Source organism: Monopterus albus, unplaced genomic scaffold (genome assembly GCF_001952655.1).
Source record: "Monopterus albus unplaced genomic scaffold, M_albus_1.0 scaffold253.1, whole genome shotgun sequence".
Lineage (NCBI taxonomy): Eukaryota > Metazoa > Chordata > Actinopteri > Synbranchiformes > Synbranchidae > Monopterus > Monopterus albus.
In genome coordinates, this window is record NW_018128133.1 from 153786 (window position 1) to 176994 (window position 23209).

The 23209-nt window shown below is 41.4% G+C and overlaps 1 protein-coding gene across 1 annotated transcript in view; it reads left to right on the forward strand.

Annotated features, from left to right (window-relative positions):
• Nucleotides 1-2778: 2778 nt before the first annotated feature.
• Nucleotides 2779-23209, forward strand: part of ptpn13 (protein tyrosine phosphatase non-receptor type 13) — a 42180-nt gene continuing 21749 nt past the window's right edge. The window contains 8 exon segments of the mRNA XM_020621063.1: nucleotides 2779-3154; nucleotides 8483-8602; nucleotides 11203-11369; nucleotides 13136-13201; nucleotides 14275-14460; nucleotides 14775-14862; nucleotides 17013-17508; nucleotides 17510-17565. Of these exon segments, the coding sequence (XP_020476719.1) occupies nucleotides 8488-8602; nucleotides 11203-11369; nucleotides 13136-13201; nucleotides 14275-14460; nucleotides 14775-14862; nucleotides 17013-17508; nucleotides 17510-17565 (1174 nt within the window). The 5' untranslated portion in view covers nucleotides 2779-3154; nucleotides 8483-8487.

Below are 23209 nucleotides of genomic sequence, written 5' to 3' on the forward strand. Positions count from 1 at the left end.
GGGGGGAGCCCGGGCCACCAGGCCCTCGCATTCGAGCCCCAGCCCCGGGCCTGGCTCCAGGGTGGGGCCCTGGCTGCGCCATGCCGAGCGACGTCATGGTCCTTGATTTTAATTTATTCATAAAGGGCTTTTGAACTGCTCTTAGTCTGACCCGTCACCCAGGACCTGTTTGCCTTGGGGGGACCCTACCAGGGACATATAGCCCTCGACAACATAGCTCCTAGGATCACTCGGGTACTCAAACCCCTCCACCACAATAAGGTGGCGGTTCAAGGAGGGGTACTCTCCTAATGAAATTGTAAAAAACAATTGTTTTTTACAATACTCTCTTAAGGAAATTGTAAAAACCATTTTATTTTAAATCTAGATCAGACCAGATCTAGAAAAAAACCACAACCAGGACTATCAAATATCCATCCGTCCATTATCAATACCACGTATTCCTGAACAGAGACGCGGGGTTGTTGGAGCCAGTCCCAGCTGATATTGCGTGAGAGTGACCTGTCCACCCTGGACAGGTTGCCGGTCCAACACAGGGCTTCAGTGTAGACAAATTACCATACACACTTTACTCAGAGGTCAGGAGCGTTTGAGCAACAGCTGTAGCTGCTGTGAACCGGCAGGAGAAGACTGCTTGCTGTCTTCCGCGCTGTCCCAGTTGCACCGCAGGCTGCGTCTGTGTGCGCGTCTCAGTGCTCATCGCTTCGCGTTTTCGTCACGCCGCTTCCCTTTTAGCTCTCTCAGAACCTGTCCAATTAAAACACCAACATATTAGAGTAGTCGACTGCCTCATCTGTGCATTGGAGTCATGGGCCCCGCAGCGCAAGGGCTCCGCCGTGTCATCCAGGAATGCGTCGCCTGGCTGCGTTGCATGACCGGGCTCCGGGTGCAGCCAAAGCCACCTGCTGCGACCGCTGTGTGAGTGGGCGAGTGGGCGCGCACGTAGCTACTGCTGGCTGCTATTAACTGTTGGTTGGGTGCTAAATGCAACTGTGAATGTCACTCGGCTTTTTCCCATTAGGCGCCACCACAACGAATCGTCACACTGACGATTCGCATGTTGACATTTGGCACGTGTTTTACGCAAAAAACATGATGTTAATGTTTTTAATGTATGTGGAAATAAACATTTTAATATCTCTACATTTTTACCAGTAGTTGTTGTAGTGGCAGGAGGCAGTGGAATAGTGGGCAGAGCAATAAACATTTAATAATAAACTGTGTGATTTGAGTTATGAGGGTCCTGTGCCCCAGGCAACATGTTATCAGATACCTCAGTGCTTCGTAAGAGATGAGTATTTGGATTGGGAGAATCCATGCTTCATTATGAAACAGACTACGTTTTTATTTGTTAGGTTACACCAAACATCTGCTTCATATAAGAATAACAAGAACAGCTAGAAACACACTCTACCTGAAAACTGTCATTTGAAAGTTTGATTTGAGGGTTTACCTTGGCATACTATAAACATTTGAGTGATTTTTATTTTTCAGTTCTTTATTTATGTCTGTTTCTCAGTGCAGTGTAGTAATTCATGTAGGATCTGAATAATATAATAGTCACATGAAATGACAGTTATTTTGCCTTTTACATTCAGAAATACAAATCAAAATTACAATGTTGCCTCCTAAATGTCGCATGAGCTGCTTAACATGGGAACGTTAATGCAGAAGCAGCATACAGACACTGTAACAGGAACGTGAGCATCAGTGTAAATCAAATAACTGAGTCTTATAATTTCAGCACATGGTCAATGATAATAATCGTGCTTTTAGTGCTGACAGGTACAGGCGTGCAGAGACCACATTCACAAGCATGTAATGACAACTAGATCCCACTAGATGGCGCAGGACAGATAACAAATAGGGGAGCTTTGAATTGCACCATGGGAAGGAAGTACTCAGCAGTGAATTGCTTCCTGACTGCTTAGATGATTCACAGACAACTTTGATGTTGTGAGAAATACAGGCTAAACTTAATTTTTATTGACAATATAAAATGTCAGCTCCTTCACACAATCCCCAGGCTAAGGAAACATCTCATAAGACACCAAAAAATAAACAGAACATTCAGTCTCTTCTCTGATTAGTGGTGACCACCTTTTGAATAATGGACTTTTATAGGAGCAACTATTTGGGAGGTTTGTGGCCTGTACAAATGCAGGAGAGCTACACTACTGGGCAAAAGTTTTAAAATACCTCCTTTTTTTGTTGGTATTAATTTAATTCAGCAACCAAACACAATGATGCCATTTTTTCCCCCTACAACTGAAATCAAATATTGTTTGGATAGACACCAATGTTGCAGACGTTCCCACAAATTTGTTGCAGTGTTTGCAGTTGTTTTGTGTCACGTTTTGGTCAGGTCACATTCCATGTAGCTATTATGCTTCCTTTTTAGTCACCGTGTGTCTCCTTGTGGTCATTTTGGTTTATGTTTCACTTGTGTTTTTATCCATGAGGTAAGTTTCATTCCCTTTTAAGTCATTTTGTTTTGCTATACTTTTGGGGGTTTGCTTCACTTTGAAGACATTTTATGTCTCTTTTTAATAAATTTGCATCTATATTTACTAATTTATTGTCTTTATGTAATTATTTGGTTTACTTTCCAACACTAAATGTCCTCTTGTCCATCCATGAGTGTATATAGAAAACATTTAACAGACCATATTGTCCTTTCATAAGCTCCGTGTACATTTTGCTCCCAGTTGTGTGTTACTATAGAAACAGTTAAATGCCAGTCTCCCAGCAGAGAGCCAATGGACAGCCACAGTAAGGTGTCTAGTTACTCCCAGTCAGCCCACGCTAGCTGGGCCAGGGGAGGGGTTATTCCGCTCGTCAGTAAGGGAAAGTTGGCTGCGCTGGAACAAACCTCAATACCGTGTAGTGGCCATGAAACGCGATTTCTAGTCTCCGATAAAGAGATTTGTTTCTTTTTTTTTGTCCCTGTAGAGCAATACTTGGAGAGTAGTAGATTCTTCTAGCTGAATTCCCTGTGGAAAGGTAAACCTGTTGCCTGCCTGCGTCGCCGACTGCTATCCGAGATGTTGCTTTGTGGATGGGATGGCGTCCGGTCCCGTCGGTGTGCGCACTCTTAGCGTCGTCGGAGCACGAACATTTCCCTTCCAACAGATTTTGTAGCTCTTCTTGCCTGGTAAGTTTTTTTTAAAAAACATTCAAAAACTGATGAGAATAAACTTTGCGTCGTAGCTAACTTGAGCGTAACAGTTAGCCAGCGTATTGAATCTGCTGTCGCAAAGCTAAAACCCAGAAGCGTCTTTTAAATAAGAAACAGCAGCTGACAATGCCGTTAGCGGGATACTTTCAGGCTAGTAAATAGTCTGTTTGTGGACATTTTTATTCTAGCTGAAAGTATTTCTGTGTGTTGCATTACATTCCTAACGATACAGCTCCTGGTGTCTGACATGGGGCATCTTAGGTTTAACTTTAGGAGCGAGGAGACGCCACTACAGAGCTAACAGGGTGTCTAGTTATTTAACTGTCTCAGGGTCATCAACCTGCACTGTCTGTAAGTCAGAGCAACATGTGCAATATAACACAATTTCTTGGATACAGACTGAATGTTTTATGGGGTTATACTAACGCGGCTTGTAGCCCCTCCCCCTTCATTTCCATAGAAAGGTTGTAAAGTCAAAGGTCATGAGGGTTTTGAATGTGTCCTTCATGACTAAAGGAGGAACTGGTGAGGGTGTATGATTGAGCATCATGAACATTCCTATCTAAAGCTGAGATGGGGATGTTGATTCATAACAGGAAATTTTTGGTTTGTGTGTTGGGAAGGGGGTTGGAGTGAGGTTTTGCATGTCTCACAGAAGTCACAGCAACCCTGTGATTAACAGAAGTGCAGCGGATGAGGAGGTTGAGGTGTGAGGGTCGTCGGTCCAGAGCTCGGCTGATAATCATGGAGCAGCCGTGACTCCCTCTCTGGTTGCTCCTGATCCTGGCAGTGCTGAAAAACAAAACACCAACACCCAGAGTGGCTTACTGGTTAGTTAGACAGGCCAGTCCATAACTGGACCATACTGGGTTCAGTGTTGTCATGGTCAGTGTTGTGTGTCCATCAAAAACCTGTGTTTAGTCATTGTTAATAACCTAGAAAGGATTGTTGGCTAATTGCCTGAATTGTAAATGGTTTGATTGATGAAAACCACCTTCTGGGTTTTCCAGTTTATTGGATGAGTCACGGTTTCTGCATCATTGTCACCACTGTTTTGTTCACAAGAAACTATAAGAAAAGTCAGTCGCAGCTGTTAAACCAACCACCATTTTACAGTTTTGCAGGAAGGAAGAATAGAACAAATGGTATATTAACAAGCAGCGACAGAGGAGATCCATAAACTATGTCTTCATTCATTCATTCATTCATCCATTCATCATCTACCGCTTAATCCCTAAACTATGTCTTAGTTAGCATTTTATGAATTCACTAACAGAGTCAGGTTTTGGTTTGCTCTATGCATTTTGAAAACATTGGTCTTTGTATCAGCACTAATGTTGGCTCAAAGATCCGGGCCTTTGTAGACACACATAGTGTTTTTGAATTTGAATCGTGTGCTTGCATGTTGCATAATATAGCTTGATTCTGGGAACAGAGGTTCACTCAGAGTTTGTTGATGAATTTTCCTGGCTTGAAAGATTTTCACCTCAATGCCGGTGCAGAGTTCCTGCTCTCACCGATTTCTGTTCCAAATGTGTTTGCCAGCTGAGACCACAGTTCTGATGTTTGGAGGATATGAACAAATTCCTTCTAATATCTTATGTTTTATGAGCTTTTGGAAATAGAATTGGAGTCTGGTGTTTTATGGATAATTACTTCAAAAGTGTAGCTTACTCAGGTTTTCAAAAGGTTTCTGATCTCTTGTTCCTGTCCAATGTAGAGGGCTAAGAAGAAACAAAACTAAGATGACTTGCACCTTTTTGGCTTGGGCTGAAGTGCACTTTTCCAGGGGATCATTTTCAAACCCATTTCATAGCTGTGTCACAGACAGGAAGGTGGGAGGACAAGCTTCACCTAAGTGCAGATTAAGGAGCACTATCACATTTCCAAGATTATTCTGTTTAAAATTCTTGCAACTGTGTCCAAGATTGTCAGACACTTAGCAGAGGCAACAGACTAAGCCTGTGTGGGAATACCTGTGTTTGAAAAGAGAAGGAGAGTGAGGCACTGAAGTGGTGAAGGCTGTCTGCGTTCACTGGTTTGGGCCACTGCCTCCTAAGCCCCCTCAATAATGAGCAGGACCATAGTCCAGTGATCGTGGAGCTGGCCTGTACAGCAGCCTCAGCATGGATTAAAAAAAAAAAACATTCCACTGTAGGTCTCTGTCAAAACAACAACAGCTACAAAACAATCAGTCCTCACAGCACCTGCTTTGCCATTCTCATGGCTAATGAGCAAAGTGGGTAGGAACCCACTTCACCTCACACTTCACACCTCCCATTGATGAGAATGGTTAACCTGCATTCCTGGCCTGTGACATGCTTACTCATTAACATGCCGCTCCAAACTGTGATTCATGGAAGGAATGTTGTTTTATGTTATTACTTTCAGCAGTAAAGCCTGACACCTTTAATGCCGCTGACCTAGTTTATGCTAAGAGGTTATGGGTAATCTTATATTCTAAGATTTAACTACCAAACACAACAAAACTCATACCATTGCTTCTTTTTGACATGTTAAGTCGAATTTGGTACTTTTTATCCAAGCTAGCCACATAGCTCTCTGAATTATAGTGGTCATTTGACAGTCTCGTCCAAAATGATGCATCTCAACAACTGTCAGATGGAAAGACGCAAAGTTTGGTACAGACATTTTTCCCCTTCTTACTTTGTCATCTCCACTCACCTGACAAATCACTGCACTGCAGAACCGTGATTGCTGATTTTGCAAAGCTACAGAAATTTGTAGACACAGCTTTGTCGGTTCCACTGGGATAGTTGGTGACCACTTGATGAGCACTTCTCTTTGTGTATACCGGTGCCTGTGATAACAACTATAGGTGTGTTTCCACAGGAAACCGTGTAATTTTGTTCACAGGAACTAAAGTCCAAGAACATTCCCATGGCTAAAAGTCCTTTGAGCACAATGTGATTTGGGTGGGGGGGGGGGCAAAAACTATGCCCTGGAACTCAATTTAGAGGCAGAGGACCTAAGTTCCACGAAAGGTTACTGTTCCCTGGGGGAAGTTCCTCTGGGGGAAATGAGGCTTATGACATTTAAACAGCTGTAAATAAATGAAAAAATGGATCAATGGTAGTACCTACTAAAGGAGGCTACAGGTATGGTTTAAGCACATGACTGTAACACACAGGTACACACAGCTATGCTGCAGTGAGCAAATTCACCGAGCTAAGGAATGGACTAGATGTCTGTAGCTTTGTCATGCTTTGTGATTTGCCTCTACAGTGGAAAAAGTCAAAAGAAATTTAAGGACTGTTGTTCTATAATGAATGAATGATGATCAAATGGGGTCTCATGTACTGTGGTACCCATCCCAGCCATGATTGATGTTTGGTTGATCTTGCTTGGGAATTATGTGTCATTTGCTGTTTGGGTGTGTTTTCATCTGCTTTGTGTTTGTGTAGCAAGTCCAAATATACTGTGTGCTGTGTGGGTTTGTAAGGAGAAAGAGTGAAAAACAGACGGCAAACGTTTAAAACATGAGCACAGCTGTCAATGGCGATCAGAAGGAAAAATACTGTTTTTCATAAGTTTCACCAGCCCAAACCATGTGGGCAGCATGGTGGGGTTGGCGCTGTCGCTTCATAGGAAGAAGGTTCTGGGTTCGAGTCCCGGCTGACCAGGTGCCGTTCTGTGCTGAATGTTCTCTCTGTGCATGTGTAGGTTCTCTCCGGGCACTCCAGCTTCCTCCCACAATCCAAAGACATTCAGCTTAGGTTGACTGTGACTCTAAACTGACCAGGAGTGAGTGAGTGTGGGTGTCTGTCATCTGCATCATGCATGGATGTTTATATGCAGCACAGGCTCTGATAGTTTCTCAGTTAGAAGTAGTCTGTCAAACCTGGAGCTGCATATTTAGTTCTCAGCATGGTGGGACTGAGAAAACTGACACCATTGTCTCCAGTGTTAAGAGAGAATTAGTCATAGATGAGAGATGAACTTGTCATTTCATTCAGGGGCCTAAGCCTAAGAATGCCTGTTACATTTGGCCTGCTTGTTTGGTTTGTTGACATTTACAACAAAGAAAAGGTACAAAACCTAAACGTGGATGTCCTACCTTTGTGGCTTAATATTCTAACATGAAAATCAAATCACCTAACGTAGCCAACCTGTTTTGTCCCCAGGCTTGGCACCTAGGCGTGGTGTGGCATGTGTGTGTGTAAACTAAATCCATGTGAAAAACTAAATCCATGTGAAGTACTGTAAATGATCTGTTGTGATATTCCTTCCTATATTCTACACCAAAAACTGAATGTGCTCTATCACAGCTGTCCAGAGGGTAATCTAATCTGCATAGTTGAAGCTTGACCCAGTTATAGTTTTTATGACGTGTAATCAGGGAAGAGAAGTGTGTGTGTGTGTGTTATTACATATCCTGTGTGTACACCAGCAAGCAGCTTCAAGATCACATTAAAAGGGTGGCACTTGGCTTTTGTAGATTAGTGCCCACCATGTGGAAGCCACTGTCTTAAATCCCAGAATCTGATGGAGGCTCAGGGTAATAAATTGCTACTTTGTTGAATGTAACTTGAGGAAAGCAGGGTGTGTGTCTGTGTGTATGCACACGTCATATGCTTACGCTGCCTTTAGAAGATGTGAGAGTTTGCCCAAGGGTGTGAGAGAACAAATAACGTTGATTAGAGCCAGTGTTGCATACATCAGTGCATGGGGTTGTTGTTGTGTGTCAGCGTATTAGCTGGTCTCAGACTGACAGGCCAGGACAAGTAGGTTGTGCATTCTTACAGGATTAGACTTGTGTCAGGATTACAATTATGAACTAATTTAAAACAAGGAATCAATTTCATTTGATGTGTTTTGTTCTAACAGGAAATGTGGAATAATGGCCCAGTAACCAAAGCTAACATGAGGATTGTAATGTACAGATTAGTGTTGTCACGATACCAACATTTTGGTACCGGTACCGGTACCAAAATGTATTTCGATACTTTCGATACTTTTGGATAGTTTTTCAGATAAAAAGATAACGCAAAAAATGTCATTACTGACTTTATTTTAATAGAAAATCTTAGAATAACATCAAAATAAAATTCAAAATACTAGGCTTTTCTTATTGCACTCAAAAAAATTTTTTTTAGAACAGTCAGTATGAGTAAATAAAAAGTATGAAGTTAGAAGTTCTAACTTAGAAAAAAATATTTTCATTACATATAGCCTGTCTTAAGTAGGACCAATGTTTTTAAATGGTATGTTACCAGTCTTTATCTGATTTGACCTTGTACTGGAGGGTTCTTCATCACATGTCCCCTTTGTCTGTGCACACAGGGAAGATGCATGTGTCTCTAGCAGAAGCTCTGGAGGTTCGAGGAGGTCCGCTCCAGGAGGAGGAGGTCTGGGCAGTCCTCAGCCAGAGTGCAGAGAGCCTCCAGGAACTCTTTCACAAAGGTATGAACAGGTGAACTGAAGTTTGCAAAGATCTTTCCTAGAAATGATTGTACATACCCAAAGCTAAGTTTATATGCTGTTATACTTTTTGTTCTTCCTGTGCTATTTTTGAACAACCTACTCTCTAAATATCTTCTCAATGTTGTTGTAATGTGGGGGTTTAGTGAAAATCTTCTTTGTCCAGACAATGAATGTTTCCCAAACCAATTTATAGATAGCTTTTTCATGAGCTTCTGTCACACTGCGACTCTCTGTTTTGTAAACCTTTCGATCACTTCTAGTAATATTTCAAATTGATATCAGTGTATACTCTTGTGTTTCACTAATTTCTGTGACTCATCTGCGCCTGTAAATGTCTGAGTGCCACTGAAGGCAGAAAGAGATAAGGCCACCTGATAGTGGTTTTTTAACTTCAACAATGGATTACTATGGGAGGCTTAAGGAGAACAGGAGATGTATAAAATAATGGCTTACGATTTATTTCTGTAAAAGTCGCTCACTTTCCAAAATGATATTGGATCAGAATCTGAGAATAAAGTGTCACTTTGCAGATTATAGCCATTATTATAGCCATTCCTCAGCTAATGATTCTCTATGGGGGGAAAGAAAAGCTTTATGGGCAAGTGTCTGTCATGCGATGAAGGCAGAAGTTATAGTGATGTGATTTACCACTATCTCAAAATTGCTTCACAGCCCAGCAATATTCCTGGAAGGCTTGTGTTTAATTCTGGAAGCAGTGGACAGGATGTGAGTCACCAGGCACTGCAGTGCTCAGTGAGTCAGGAGGCCTGGGTGGTTCCTGGGTGGTTCCTAGTCTCATACAAAACTCCGGTGCACCTGATGATGCCAGCCATGTCCTTTAAACTATTTACCACTGGCTGTGTGACACCTGGCATGCTGTAGGAATTCCCTCTTATCAGTCTACTGTTATGCTCAGGCTGTGAAAAGAGGATTGAACACAAGTGTTCTTGTACTTCAGACATAAAGCCTTCGGAGATAACTTTATGCATGTTTTAAGGATAAGACACAAGGTTGGATACCTGGAGTGTTTTTGATTGTTTATTCTTGACATTGTGCTGTCGTGATTATAACGGTTAGCACAGCCGTCTTTTGCCTTCAGTGTATAGTCGTGTAGCTATACTGAGTAAATGGTGGCCTCTCGTGTACAGATTTAGACTGCTGAGTGCAGCTAAAATTTGAACAGCAGATGTTGGAACCAGCTATTATATAGTCACTGAGCTATGTAAAGAAGTGGGACTACTACAGGCCTGGATTAATAACAGCAGCCATTTAAATTCTGATTTGACAGTTTGTTTGATGTCCTAGTCTGTCTGCCTCGTGTGCAGTGAACGTCAGGATGTTTACGAATATATGTAGGGGGCCGTCCTTTTATATGACTCTACAGGCACTTTTCAAACCTAGTGAATGGACTCACATTGTTGAACACTTAACCACAAGCAGGTCAATGTCATGCGTGCAAACAGTAGTGGTTAGTGTAGATGTTTAGTCAAGAATGATTTGTTTGAATAAGTGTTAATGTGTGAGTGTTTCAGATTTGTTAGAGGAATTTCTCCACATGGATCATTTAAGATAGCTCATCGTCTCCTTCACTTGTCTCTCTCTGTGCCTGCTCCTTTGTTCACTACTCTGCCGAGGCCATCTACTGCCCTACATCGGTCGCTCTAATGGCATGTTTGCTGTGGAGTTTAATGCATGGGACACAGTATAGTTTGTAAGCATCTGCTTTTAGAGAACAACCTCAGGCTCAGATAGCAGCTCGTCACACCAACAGACTACATCATTATAGGCTTGTCTGTACTTTGAAGTCACAAGGGAAACAAATGGTGCACACCCAAGTCACATTTTGAACTTTGTGATTAGTGTAAGTGTCAGTATTCATTAGGAGTTAATTGAAATGGTTGATTTAATTTGTTATCAATCACGAAACATGTCTTCTCAGGCTTTGTCTTGCACTTCTGCTCGGCTCTGTTATCCAGAGCAAGGTTTTTGTGTAGGATGCACCTAGTAACCCAGTCTACTTTTATGTAAAATCTCCAAATGGTCTCATGAGTTTTAAACAGGAAACTTGTATTTACTTAGTAGATTCCAGCCTTTGAAAGCAGATTTTTGGTGCCTTATATCCAGTTCGTCTCTCTGTTCATCTCTCTGCTCCTCTCCGAGTTAAGTAGCAGTCAAAGAAAAGAATTTTGCAGCGCTACTCAAACATTCCTTTGTATATTTTTAAAACGTTCTCTAACCATAGCCCTGGCTGTGGCTTTTCAGGAAAAGAGAGTTACGCTGTGTAGTCATTCCTTTCTGCTTCCATGCCTCAACAGTTATTTTCTTGCAAGCTAAGAAAGCACCATGTGTTTTTGTTTACTTCAATCATCTTGAGTTTCCATAAGCACCGAAGCCTTGGGGAGAAACATTCGCTGTGATTTGATACGTCTACAGTTGCTACAAATGTTAGCATCCACCTTAAAAACACAGTGCTTCACATTAGCACTGTGTCAGTGTGTTAAATAATGAAAGTTCAATATGAGGTTGTTTTTGTTTCTGCTCTTATGTTCAGTGGTTGAATGGCTTTTTTCCTGCTTCAGACCCTGCAGCAATGGGCTTCATCATCTCTCCCTGGTCTCTCCTGCTCATGCCCTCTGGCAGCATCTCATTCACAGACGAGTATGTCACCCAGCAGGACTTAAGAGCCTTTACAGCTCCAGAGGTGCTTGGAGGGGTCTCCATGGATTCAGTCTCCGACATAGAGAAGGTATAAACGTAACATAACCCATGTGGTAACAGAACCTTAAAACACTGTTTAGTCTATTTTATATTAGTGTCACTAGTGTGCATTTATCACCTCGTGTTTGCTAGTATGCTGTGTTCTTCATCGCTGCTTTTTTCTTGGCAAGTGAACATCATCTTTTGATCAGCGGAATAGTGTGAACCACTGGGAGGAAAGTACGTTGTTCATGTGACAAACATTGTTCATGTGAACATTAGACTGTAAGATAGTCAGCGCTGTTGCCTCCCTTTCAGAAGATTAGGGGTTCAAATCCACCTGAAATTTGGGGCAGCCATGGCTAAGAAGGTAGAGTGGTCGTCTCCCAATTGGAAGGTTGATGATTTGATTCCTGGTCTCTCCAGTCCACATAGTGAAGTGTCCTTGGGCAAGGCAGTGAACCCCGAGTTGCCCTTGGCGGCCAGGCAGTGTCTGACAGCGGCACCGTCATTTGCCCACAGGGATTAATAAAGTATAATAAAGCTATGTGCATATGGAGGCAGAGTGGCACTGTAGTAACAAGGATTACTACTATGTAATGTAATAGGATAAATCCATTGCCAGTGATTTATTTTGTGCACATTCCTGTCCATCTTATTTTAGTGATTTGTAAATCACCTAGTGTACCTTAAGATTGAAGGGCAAGATAAATGACATGTACAAGTGAAACTACAGGAAACGTTTTTGTTGGATCTTTCAGCGTTCTACTATTAACTGTATTAAGTCAGTTTTGTGTTCCAGAGATTAACTATTGTGTCTTTTAAGTCTTTGATGGAGTGATTATGTGTGAAATGGAGGGTGTAGAATCCCTCTGTTGTTGTTAAAGGGCAATCGGGTGCTAAAAGCACATTTTTGGTTGTGTCACACAACACCACAATACTGGTGTTACATAGTATTTGCAGCTCTGAAGTAATTGTACAGTTGCAACATACAAGAACTGCAGCCTTTTAATCTCCTGCAATGCAGCACACAACTTCTTTCACATATATTGAGAACCACGCCCCCTCTATTCAGCGCTGCCCCTTTGGAAGGAGAGCTAAAAGCTTGCATGACTGGATTCCAGGCTCTGGCACAGCCCCACAGACCTCAGCACAGTTTTGTGCTGAGTCAGTTTTCCAGCCATGGGCCTGTCTCCCCAGTTGAGTTATTTCAGTGCAGAAGAGATGGTCTGTTTCGCTCATTATCAGGGACTATAGATAAATATACGTCAGCTATGAACGCCACAATTTTCCTTTCACTTTTCCTACATATGTGGCGGTATTGTTTCTTTTCACAGGCAGCTCCACATTTTCTGAATGTGCGAGTGTCTTCAAATTTCTACTCTGTGATTGGTTCCTAGCAGACCTTGAAGGTTATGCTGCATTCTTTGGCAGTCCCTGAATTGTTCTTTCCTCTAGCCCAACATTCAGGGGAAGTGATTTCTCTCCTAAGCAATGAGTACCAGATTACCACAATAAGGAAAGGAAAATGGAAAGATGTTTTTGGATTTTGGTTGAAATCCCTTGTCTTTTTTCTTTCTAAAAAAGAATAATTTGAACTTTTATGACATGCCAGCAGTTTTTGAGCAGTAGTCTCTCTTTTTTCTCACACAGGGCAGTTTGTTTTATTAAGGTGCCCTATCTGAATGAAACAAAACCTTTATATTCCTCCTCTTGTTTTATTTTTGCTTTGTTTGTTTTTTATAAAAGATTGAGATTTAACAAAGTATAACACTGCCCATGTAGCCTAAGTGATTTTTTTCTTTTAATTCACAGATGCACATGTACTCTCTGGGGATGACCCTGTTCTGGGGAGCAGACTATGAGATCCCCCAAAGTCAGGTAACTCATTAGGAGATGTAATATGTAAGTTGGTATTGAAGGCTCATGTCGATGACTAAGATGTGTTTGTTATTTTTAGTAAACTTAACAACGCCTTTCACTATGAGTTCATGTCTCCGCAAGAGTTAGTTTGATGTAAAACACAATCTGCACACCCTGGTCATGTTTGTGAGAAAGTACCGCCCACAGGTTAGAGGTTTGCCATCCACTTTGCTTCACCGAAGTGTCAGGCTCTGTCAGACCTTGTGTCATTTCACTCAGACATGAAATGCTCCCTGTAGTAGTGCTCATAGCACCTGCAAAGTTGAGACGAATACAGTGAGTCATTGTTTCTGATGAATGTAAATAGAGTGTTATGAGTGACATGACGTGGACACGTGAGTCCGGTGTAGAAGGAATGCAGCATCCATAATGTGACTTACTGTATGTCCAAGTAAAGCAGAATATATGAGCAGGGTAGTAGTGGACTGAGCCTCCACCTACCGCTCCTTCTTGGAAGAGGATGAGGGAAAAATAAATAAATTAAACCTCATCCAAATTCTTTGGAAATGTGAGTGAAGCTTCTGCCAACAAAAAAACAAAAAAAAAACAAAAGAAAACCCACATTCACATTTGGTGTCATGACCTATAAGCTAACAATCAAATGTGGTTTTATATGATGAGAGGGGTTGGCTAGTTGCCTTAGTTAATGTCATCGGATAGTTCTCTACTGCCGCTGAGTTCAAGACATCAAACATACTTTAACACTTCACAAGAAGGGAAAATGACACATTGACTGAACAATTCTCACAGGGACACAGATTTTAAACTTGGAACTTTTTTTTTTATTATACTTTGTGTTTTATGATCCTGCATCCACCATATTTGCCTTTTACTTTGAATGCTATCTCTGCACGCACTGCCTACTTTACATAGCGAGCACAACAATTACATCAGTGTGAAGAATGTACACGTTATGTGATTACTCTGTTTCCACTTGTACACATTTATCTCACTACATGAAAATACAGGTATCAGATTCAAAGATACCAACAGAGCTTGTCATTTAACCTGTCACTCTGTTTGTCACGCAGCCTATGAAGCTGGGGGAACACCTAAACAGCCTGCTTCTCAACATGGCTGATGATGTTACATTAAGTCGAATGTCTCTGCGCACGGTGCTGGACATCTGCAGCAGACACATCAGAAACTCCAGTTGTGAGCCTCCCTTCTCCTATATCAGAAAACTGGTCCGGTTGGTTCTGGGCAGTCTTTCTCAGGTACACAGTTTATTTATGTACGTCAAAGCCAACATTCCTGTCCGTTTTTCCATATTTTTATTTTAGCCGCTTGCCAGAAATCCTGCGCTTCACGCTTTTTCCTAGCTAAGTACAAGTTTTAAAAGACTATCATCACATAATACACAAACACCACGTACTGTAACAAGGCTTCTGCTGATGGAACATTTCAGGGTGAGTGATTCTTAGAAGACACAACCCCAAACTTCTGTTTTTTCTCCTCCTGCTTTTTTTCGCCTCCTGCTCTTTGTTTTTCTTTCTCTTTTCCTCCCACTCATGTTGTCTTGTTTTCGCAGCTGGACGGCCTTCTGACTGATAGAGAATCTCTTCCGGAGCGGAGTAAAGAGATTCGGGAGAGACTCAGGGGCAAAGGCTTGCCGTCAGGTAAGATGAGCTGTATTAACGCACGCACAGTCCACTGAACAAAGACAAATAGAGCTGTATTTGCTTGATGTGCTATTAAGGAATTTTCCAGTGGTGTAGATAGATTCCTTTATTTATGCAGCAATTCAGATTTTTGGATTCGGATCATGATGAAGGGGTCTGCTTTCTGTCAGTTTTCGAATACGTAAAAATTAGGTTATACATTACTGTGCTTTGTGGTTTTGTTTACCTTCTTATGAGTGTCTAGAAATTCTGAATCTAGGTCAAACTATATGTTCGTTCTTCCTAATAAACTGAGGTGGTGTGCACTTTGACAGTGTCTCTTTGGATATACTGTTTATATATATTAGTTGTTTACATTCATAAATTCAGTGTAAATGCCTTCCCTGATTGTCAGAGTATTCATCATTTACATCCTCACTTTCTGAGTTTGTTGGAAAGTAGATGAGGAACAACACACTGTAACCTTGAATCAGAATTTAATTCAGGAAAATATGACCAAATCTTCCTAGTGGTTTCTGAGAGAACTTCGGCATTTTTCCAGGCCATGAAAAGGAGAGCAGAGCACAAACATGGCTGTCATCCTGATTATGTAAGCACGGCATGGCATTGATTACAGTTGCATATTTCAGAGTCACCAGTGAAGCTGCTGGTCTGCTGTCTGTATCAGTGCTTTGTTTTCCTGGTTGAGCACCAGCCAGCCCTAGGGAAAGTACATGCAAAGAAGATTAGTCAGTTCTTAAGCTTCTGTCTTGTCAAGGAGCTGCTGATTCCCTCCTGTATTCCAGCATCTCTATGTTGTAATTGCTGCTAAGGGAACTCTCTTTTTATGTTGGATACTTTATCATTTCTTCATTGCTGTAATCCAAAAGACAGTAACAGCACACGAGTACTGGCTGGAGAACCTGTGACCACAGTTGACTTCTTTAAAAAAAAAAACAAACAGGCCTCCCGTTGAGATTTTATTTGTTTCATTTTTCGCTCCATCTAGTCCTTGTGTGCTTCTCTGGGTTCCTGGAAGACAGCCTGTCTGGCTTTGATGTGTTTCCATGTTAAGACCAAGCATATGCTTTCTACATTAAACCACCACACGCAGCATTTTTACAGGACTTAGTGTCTCCCTCTCATTTCAGCATCTCTTCCTCTTGTTTATGCACATGTTTCTGTTTTATCTGTCTTTCTAAAACAGGAGCTGTCACAGTCAGAGTTTATATATGATTTGTCTGGAAAGGCAAAAATTAGGGATTGTCAAAGAAAACAACATTTATTATTTGCTTCTCTAAGAGACAGTGATGGGCTGGGCACCTGTAGAAATTGTTTGTTTCGGTTGCACATTATGTTGTTCTATTGTTTTTGAACAGTGCTAAAATTAGCTACTGCACAAAATGGGCTGTGTGCAGATATAGCGGGTACTCCTTAATGTCAAGATCTAATTTTGGTTTTCTTTGTGCTGTTGGTTTACTTTACAGATTAATTAGTTTTATTTAATGATAATGAGTGCTACATTTTCTTGGGGCTGTATATCTGAAACGTCCTGCTGCTGTTGCTAATTATAATTGAATGTTATCTAAGCCGTTAAGTAACAATGGCTGTTGGATGTTATTTAAGAAGCAGGTGATGGTGTCTAGTCTGTCAATCAATAATATATTCTGTACCGCCTTTTAACAACTGACTGAGACATATTGTAGGCCTGCCCTGTTTTCCATTTACTGAGGAGGGTTGTCCACATTAAATCACTCAGTAGAGGGAGTATGAGAGGCCTGTGGGAGTCTGAGGCCAAGCTAGAATATCAGAGCAGTGGAGGGGGGAGCCTGCAGCCAACTGTGCCATGTTTTGTTACCATGTCATGCTAATGCTGGAACAACTAGATGCCAGGTTGCCAGGTTCGACAGGCACTTACGGAATGAAGTGTACTGTATGTATTCAAACCAAAATCCCTCTCAGTCCCTCTTCTCAACATAAATACACTTTCAGTGTTAATGTTAATGATGTTATCCACCAGGAAATGCTTCATATGATCTCTGTATTAGAATACCTGCTAAATGGTTTTACATTGTTGGTATTCAAGGTAAATATAGTGTTTTACTGTGTTTTGAGACTTTGGTTTCTGGCTGTGTGAACTTCTGCTTGTGGCTTTTTCTTGTTTTCAGGGAGGAGTGCCGCCCCCAGAGTTCTGGAGCGCTACCGAGCCAGGACTCAGGAGCAGACGTCTCTTAATCGGGGCCTCAGTCGTTCCATGGGGTCCCTGCCAATCCAGGGCCTGTTGAAGGGGGATAGGGGGGCAGACCTTCAATATTCCCTGACTGACTATCACCCCAACTCTGATTTGCCAACAGATCTCCATCCCAATACTCCCTCTTACCAACAACAGCTTGCCTATCCCTATCTACACCCTCTTCACCCCCAGCAAAAAGGCCGGCCCGTGGAACTGGACCGGAGGTCTTTACCTTTCCATGGTGGGGATCTGGGTTCTAGTCAGGCCAGGAAGACCTGGGCTTCCTCTGTGGACTTGGCTTATATTGACCCTGAGGCTCTTCGTTTTGGGGCATTAGAGGATGCCCGAAGGGGCAGCAGTGCCTTAAGTACCCAATCTATAGGCAGGCGCATCCAGGCACCCAGGGAGAGGGATTCTGGCTACCTTGAGTTTGGACAGGATAAAGGAGAGGCAGAGAAAACTTCAGGTGCTAAGGCAAGCAGTAGATGGTGAGTATATTTTCTTAACATAAACGTTCAGTATAGGACTTACATCAACATGCTTCTAACTTTTTATTTGAGTCCTCAAGCTCAACTGATAAGTCTTATGTGTTTATGTCACTGAAATTCATTGTGAAATCTATAAAACATCTCGTGTCACAAGAAAAAATCAAACCGGTATGATGTGTTGCTTGTGTAGGACCTGCATCTTAAGGCGACTTTATGCTTCATCAGAAGTGCTTCTCAGACGGTCAAAAGGCTTCAAGTACCCTTTCCCCGCACACTGTCCCAACGTCTAAGGCTGAAGGGCTTAGACAGTTTCTGTAACTTTAAGAAACTGACACCCACATCAAACTGTGATTGAAAAATAGTCGGTGTTTGAATTTCTCTCTCAATTTTGTTTTGTTCATTCTTTGCAAAGCAATTTCTGTTGCTTTTAAAATGCGCAACTGTGTCTTCCAGGATTGACTGCTGGAAAATAAATAATAAATAACTTGTAAACTATAAGCTCCTTTACCTTCTGCTGAGGCCAGACAAAGCATTGTGTGGCCTAGTTTGTTTCCACCATAATTTTCTAATTAATGTGCACATGGCATATCCTGGATGATCCTCATTTCTAAGATGACTAAGAAACTTAAAAGCCGTTTTGACCTTTTGTGATAATTGGAGAGAATTGTATTAACAAAAGAGAATCTTCACTGGCTGTCTTTTAGTACAAGATGTGATTGATTTGTTCAGTGTAATGGGTGTCTTATTTACCTTATCTGCTCACACAACAATCACCCATTCAGTTCTTCACCTAGTACTGCAGGATAATGGGATTCTGGTGATACTGTATCTGAGCTTGGTCATCTGCCATTATTGTGCAATATGTGGTGCCTGTGGTTTGTCAGAACATGTAGTGCATGAGTTACCTCAGTGGTGAATATGCATGTTATGTGTTGGGTCTCCCAGTTTCAAACTGGAAATTCCCACTAAAGTTCTTGGCTTTAGTCTGTGAACATTTGAAGGTCCCAGCTGTGTCAAACTGTGCGGTGAAATGAATTTATCATGGAGGGGTACAGCAGCCTGGGTGAGAACGCTGTAGGGAGCCATCGGCTGGGTTGATGTGAAAGGTGAAAAGTGACAGTGATGGGATGATGTGCAGACAGACGCCCGGACTTGTGTGTCCATCCATGTGGGATGAGAGCTGAGTGCTGGCTTGAATGAAGTATCGTTGGCAGTGGCTGGGCACCAGTGTTTAGACAGAACGTATGAGTCACTGGCACAGAGGTTTCCACAAGGCTGATTCTAATTACAGGCCAGCTTAATTCTAGCCTTCTGCTGTCATATGTGCTATAACGCAAAGTTCCTCAATTTTTTTATATGTAGCTGTAAACACAGGACACATGCATGCAAATATAGTTAACAACCTTACAAACACCCAGGGTGTTTACAGACTAATAAAGCAGTCTTTGAATAATCACATGTTTAGGTTGAGCGCACACAACACAGTTGTGTAACATCTCAGTAGTCAGCCACAAGAGCTTTGTTTTCCTCAGGAGCTTATTGAATTCTTAGTAAAGTCTCCATAGACAGGCTAGTTTTATGCCGTGAGCCACGTGGGTATACGAGTCTGCTGGCGGTATGGGGACAGCGACATGAGAGGTGAATGGTTTCATGTAATATAGCTTACCTCTTCTTCCTTTTCCTCTGACTGTTCTTCCGTACTCCTCTCTCTCCGACTCCCTCCAACCTCCATGCTTTTCTGGCAGCTATTTTTAATGCTGCCCGAGCCACCAACCAAAAGCATTCTGTTCCTCAACAGTGGCTTTTTATCCCCAGCATTTTCTGTCTTTCCTTCCATTCCCTTTGCTTTTTTCCTGATTGTAATCAGGGCACTTGTAATCTTCATAATGGTATGAAGAGAGGAGCTGAGCTTCTCTGCCTAGCAGTGTCAGAACAAGAGCAGTGGGGAGTCCTGGTTTATTGTCCCACCTATCAGACTGTGTGTCTGTGCGTGTAATGTATACTTTTGAATGTACAGAGAAGGTTGAGAGGATTTTCTTTGTTTTGTTTCAGTTGTTATTAGCTCCAATTATGATTAATATTAAACACCATGCTGATGTGAAGGAATGTTTATTCCCATCAAGACTAAGAGTGACTATGAAGGCTGAGCCAAAATATTTTTTATTGCATCCTAGAGCTGTTTGCTGTAATGTGACTGGGGCCTAAGTGAGTACAGACCATTTGCAAAGCCTTAAAGATTCTTTTCTTTCTTTCTTTTTCTCTGACTTTTTTCTGCAGGAAAGTGATGGTGCAGCAGTGATCAGTGCTCTCAGGTTTCACCCCGTTATTAACTGCTTCTCTGTTTTGTGTGTGTGCTTTCGTGTTTGCAAAAAATGTTCAAGTGAGTGAATCCATATTACATGAACACAGCTAACATTGTGTATGCACATGCCTGTTTGTGCATGGGCATGTTTATGCCTTTTCCCCAGCACACCCCCCAACACCCATCCTTTTTTGTGCCAATCATTAGAAACTTTGCTTGCGGACCCAGAAGCTGTAATTAGAGTCATGCATAGCGGATGAGGGATTTCCGAGCGTTATTGAACTTTTCCAAGCATTTGGTAACAGGTCGTTTGGTTCTGGACTCGGGCAAAACGGTACATTGGAGGTGGAAGTGTATGAAAAAGCACAGCCTCCAAAATTTCCTGATTATTTTACAGTTTGGTTTGGTGACTGCAGTTTCTGCAGCATGAAAAACTATAGGGCTTCTAGGGGTTTTATAAAAAGCTTTTGACCAATGAGTTTATTTATGATCCATTTTAATCAACACCCTGAATCATTTCCTGCATACTGTATAAAAATCATTAAGGGTACACAAGCTGTGTGGGTATGTTGTAAATATACACTTTTGCATTACATTATTTTTTTCTATTTGTGTGCTTGAATTGTAGTTCCACAAAATCTAAACTGTGTGTGTTTATTCTGAGTCAAGTGAATTTAATTTTGGTGAAATTTAATAAGAATAAGGCTGTTACCCATTTTATCTTATGCTTTAAAGGGAATTCTCCCTGGGACCTCCAGACTTCATAAAACCCCAGAGTCTGAGTTTGTGTCTCTTCTCAGCTAAAGCATCCCAAAAGACCATAGTCCATGTGTTAGTGTGTTAGTGTGCTCAGAAAGCTTGAGCAGAAGTGTCAGTTATGCAAGGACTAAAGTGGGGGGTGAGAGGAACCAGGAGAGCAAATGAGAAGATAAGTTAAAGGGAGGAGAGGTGGAGGTAGCATAAATTATTCTCTTGAGAGGATGCTCTTCCAGTTAAAGTATGTGCAGAATGTTTTTTTTCCCAGCAAGTGTGTGGCTTTCTACACTGAGAAGAAGAGAGACCTGAAGAAGTAGTTAGTTGAAGCATTAAACTAGAGGTTCCCACACCTTTTCTGCTAGTTCTCCCCTTTTGGGAATAAAATCTTTTTGAGCACCCTTACCACCCCCATCACCAACACGTCAGTTATATTTATCTCCCTACAGGGCCCTTCCCCCAGTTTGAGAACCACTGCATTAAACTATGAATGAACTGGTCAGACCTGACCTCACAAAGTATTTAATTACAAAAACTGACATTGACCAAAATCTTGCTGTTTTTATTTCTTTCATTGTCATGTTGTGGATGTACTGTATGTGTGTACTTGTTACTAATTGTCCTTAAGTTGGAAGCGAAAAGGATTCAGAGACTCAGCTGATTAATTCTATTTATTTTTTGTGGGAAGGGGCACCGAGAAGGAAACTATGCAGTAGGCTTCATCTTTATCTGAGTCGCCCTGTATCTAATCTTTCTGCTCTCTCAATCACTCAGTGAAACATTCACCTCATCAACGTGATCGTGCTGTCACACTGTGGTTAATGTATCAGTCTGTGGACAGGTTGAAGTTACTCCACCAGTCTCATTCATAACATTTTACACATGTGTGTGATGTATTTGTTGAACAGTTGTATTCATTATGTCTAATGTTATTAGTTATGGTGGATACTTATGTTTTAGCAGTGTTTTGTAACATGATATTTACTTACACGTACAAACAACAAGTTGGTGTTTGCATCGTGGTCTTGCCTGTTATTTTTGCCATAATTAGAACAGTCACCTTTCTATAACTGGATGTTTTTATAATGTAGAAATTGTCCATTGCAACATCTATGGGATAATATAAAATCAAATCATCCCCAGTTTTTCCTGGATCATAGCAACTTTTATAACGGAGTAGATGTAAATGCATTTGGCTTGTTGCTTAAATTAGTTGTTGCTGTGTTTGTTTTTTTATTGTCTTTTACAAAAATAAGTAGCGCATAAAATACTTTAATTTAGAAATGTTTTTACTGGCGTTGGTTTATTTACAGCATAACTCAAAAGAATGGATTTGGATGAAGTTTCTTGGAGAGGTAGGGTATGGCCCAGAGAACAAGCTGTTAGATTTTGGTGCTGATCCAGATCATCATCTGGATCTAGAAATTATTTAAAAGGATTTTTCACCACTGTGAGTGTTGGAAAGGCTGTTGACTGTATGTAAGATCTCTGTTGGAAATCGTAGGGTATGGCCCAGAGAACAGGCTGTTAGATTTTGGTGCTGATCCAGATCATCATCTGGATCTAGAAATTATTTAAAAGGATTTTTCACCACTGTGAGTGTTGGAAAGGCTGTTGACTGTATGTAAGATCCACCCTGTGGCAAGCATGTGGTCCCGAGCACTTAAAGCGAAGACGAGGCATGCTAATAGGTGTAGCAGGAGGCATGTTGGAATACAGACCTTAAAATAGACTTAATATTCATCTGCATGGGACACTTATTTTGCCTGGTATTGAGTAATCACTCATGTTTATCATTTTTCTTGAATACCTTTCAAACTAATAATGATACCAATGTGATTCCTAATGCTGGGGGCAGGTTTTCTTTCTTAAGGAAACACATTATGAAGATCAAACCATCATACGAATATTGCTTTTAGGTATAATGGCATTATGGGGAAAGTGAGCTGCCTTGGTGGAGGTTTGCGCTCTGACTGCTGTTTAATCTTGTTTCTCTTCCCTTTCCTGCCAAGCTGTAATCATTAGCCCCTGTTGACACATCTCTTTGATAGGGATGGGCTGTTCGTGTGACAGAAATAGGTTTCATACCTCTTTTTCTCTGAGTTATCTGCACGTCACCCTTTTAGATCTTCCAAATTCATCTTAACTGCACATGTAGGAGTGTAGCAAGAGAGTAGAATAGGTGATGCATGAATGTGATGTGTCAGTATGGGAGTTTTATCAAATATGTAAGTCTTTGTACTTGCATGATTAAAGCTAAGATGGTAAATCGGTGTAAATTACATACAAGAGATGGCTTCTCCTGGTACCTTTTAACCCAGATCATGTGCTTTTTACTTAGAATGTTTACATAAGATAGACATCAGTAGGCTGTTAGGCTCATCTGAACTGAAATGCCTGAGCAATGACTGGGTGAAGGCTATTCATTCAAACTATGTGGCTGATACTGAAGAGCAGGATTTTCGTGTTCTGTGTACAAGGTATGACGCATCAGATTGGGGTACAGACTCTTGAGTGTTGTTGTGTTTCCAGAGACTTCCAGTTCATTATTTGGTTTATGAAGCACTGATTTGAGGAACGTACAAACTG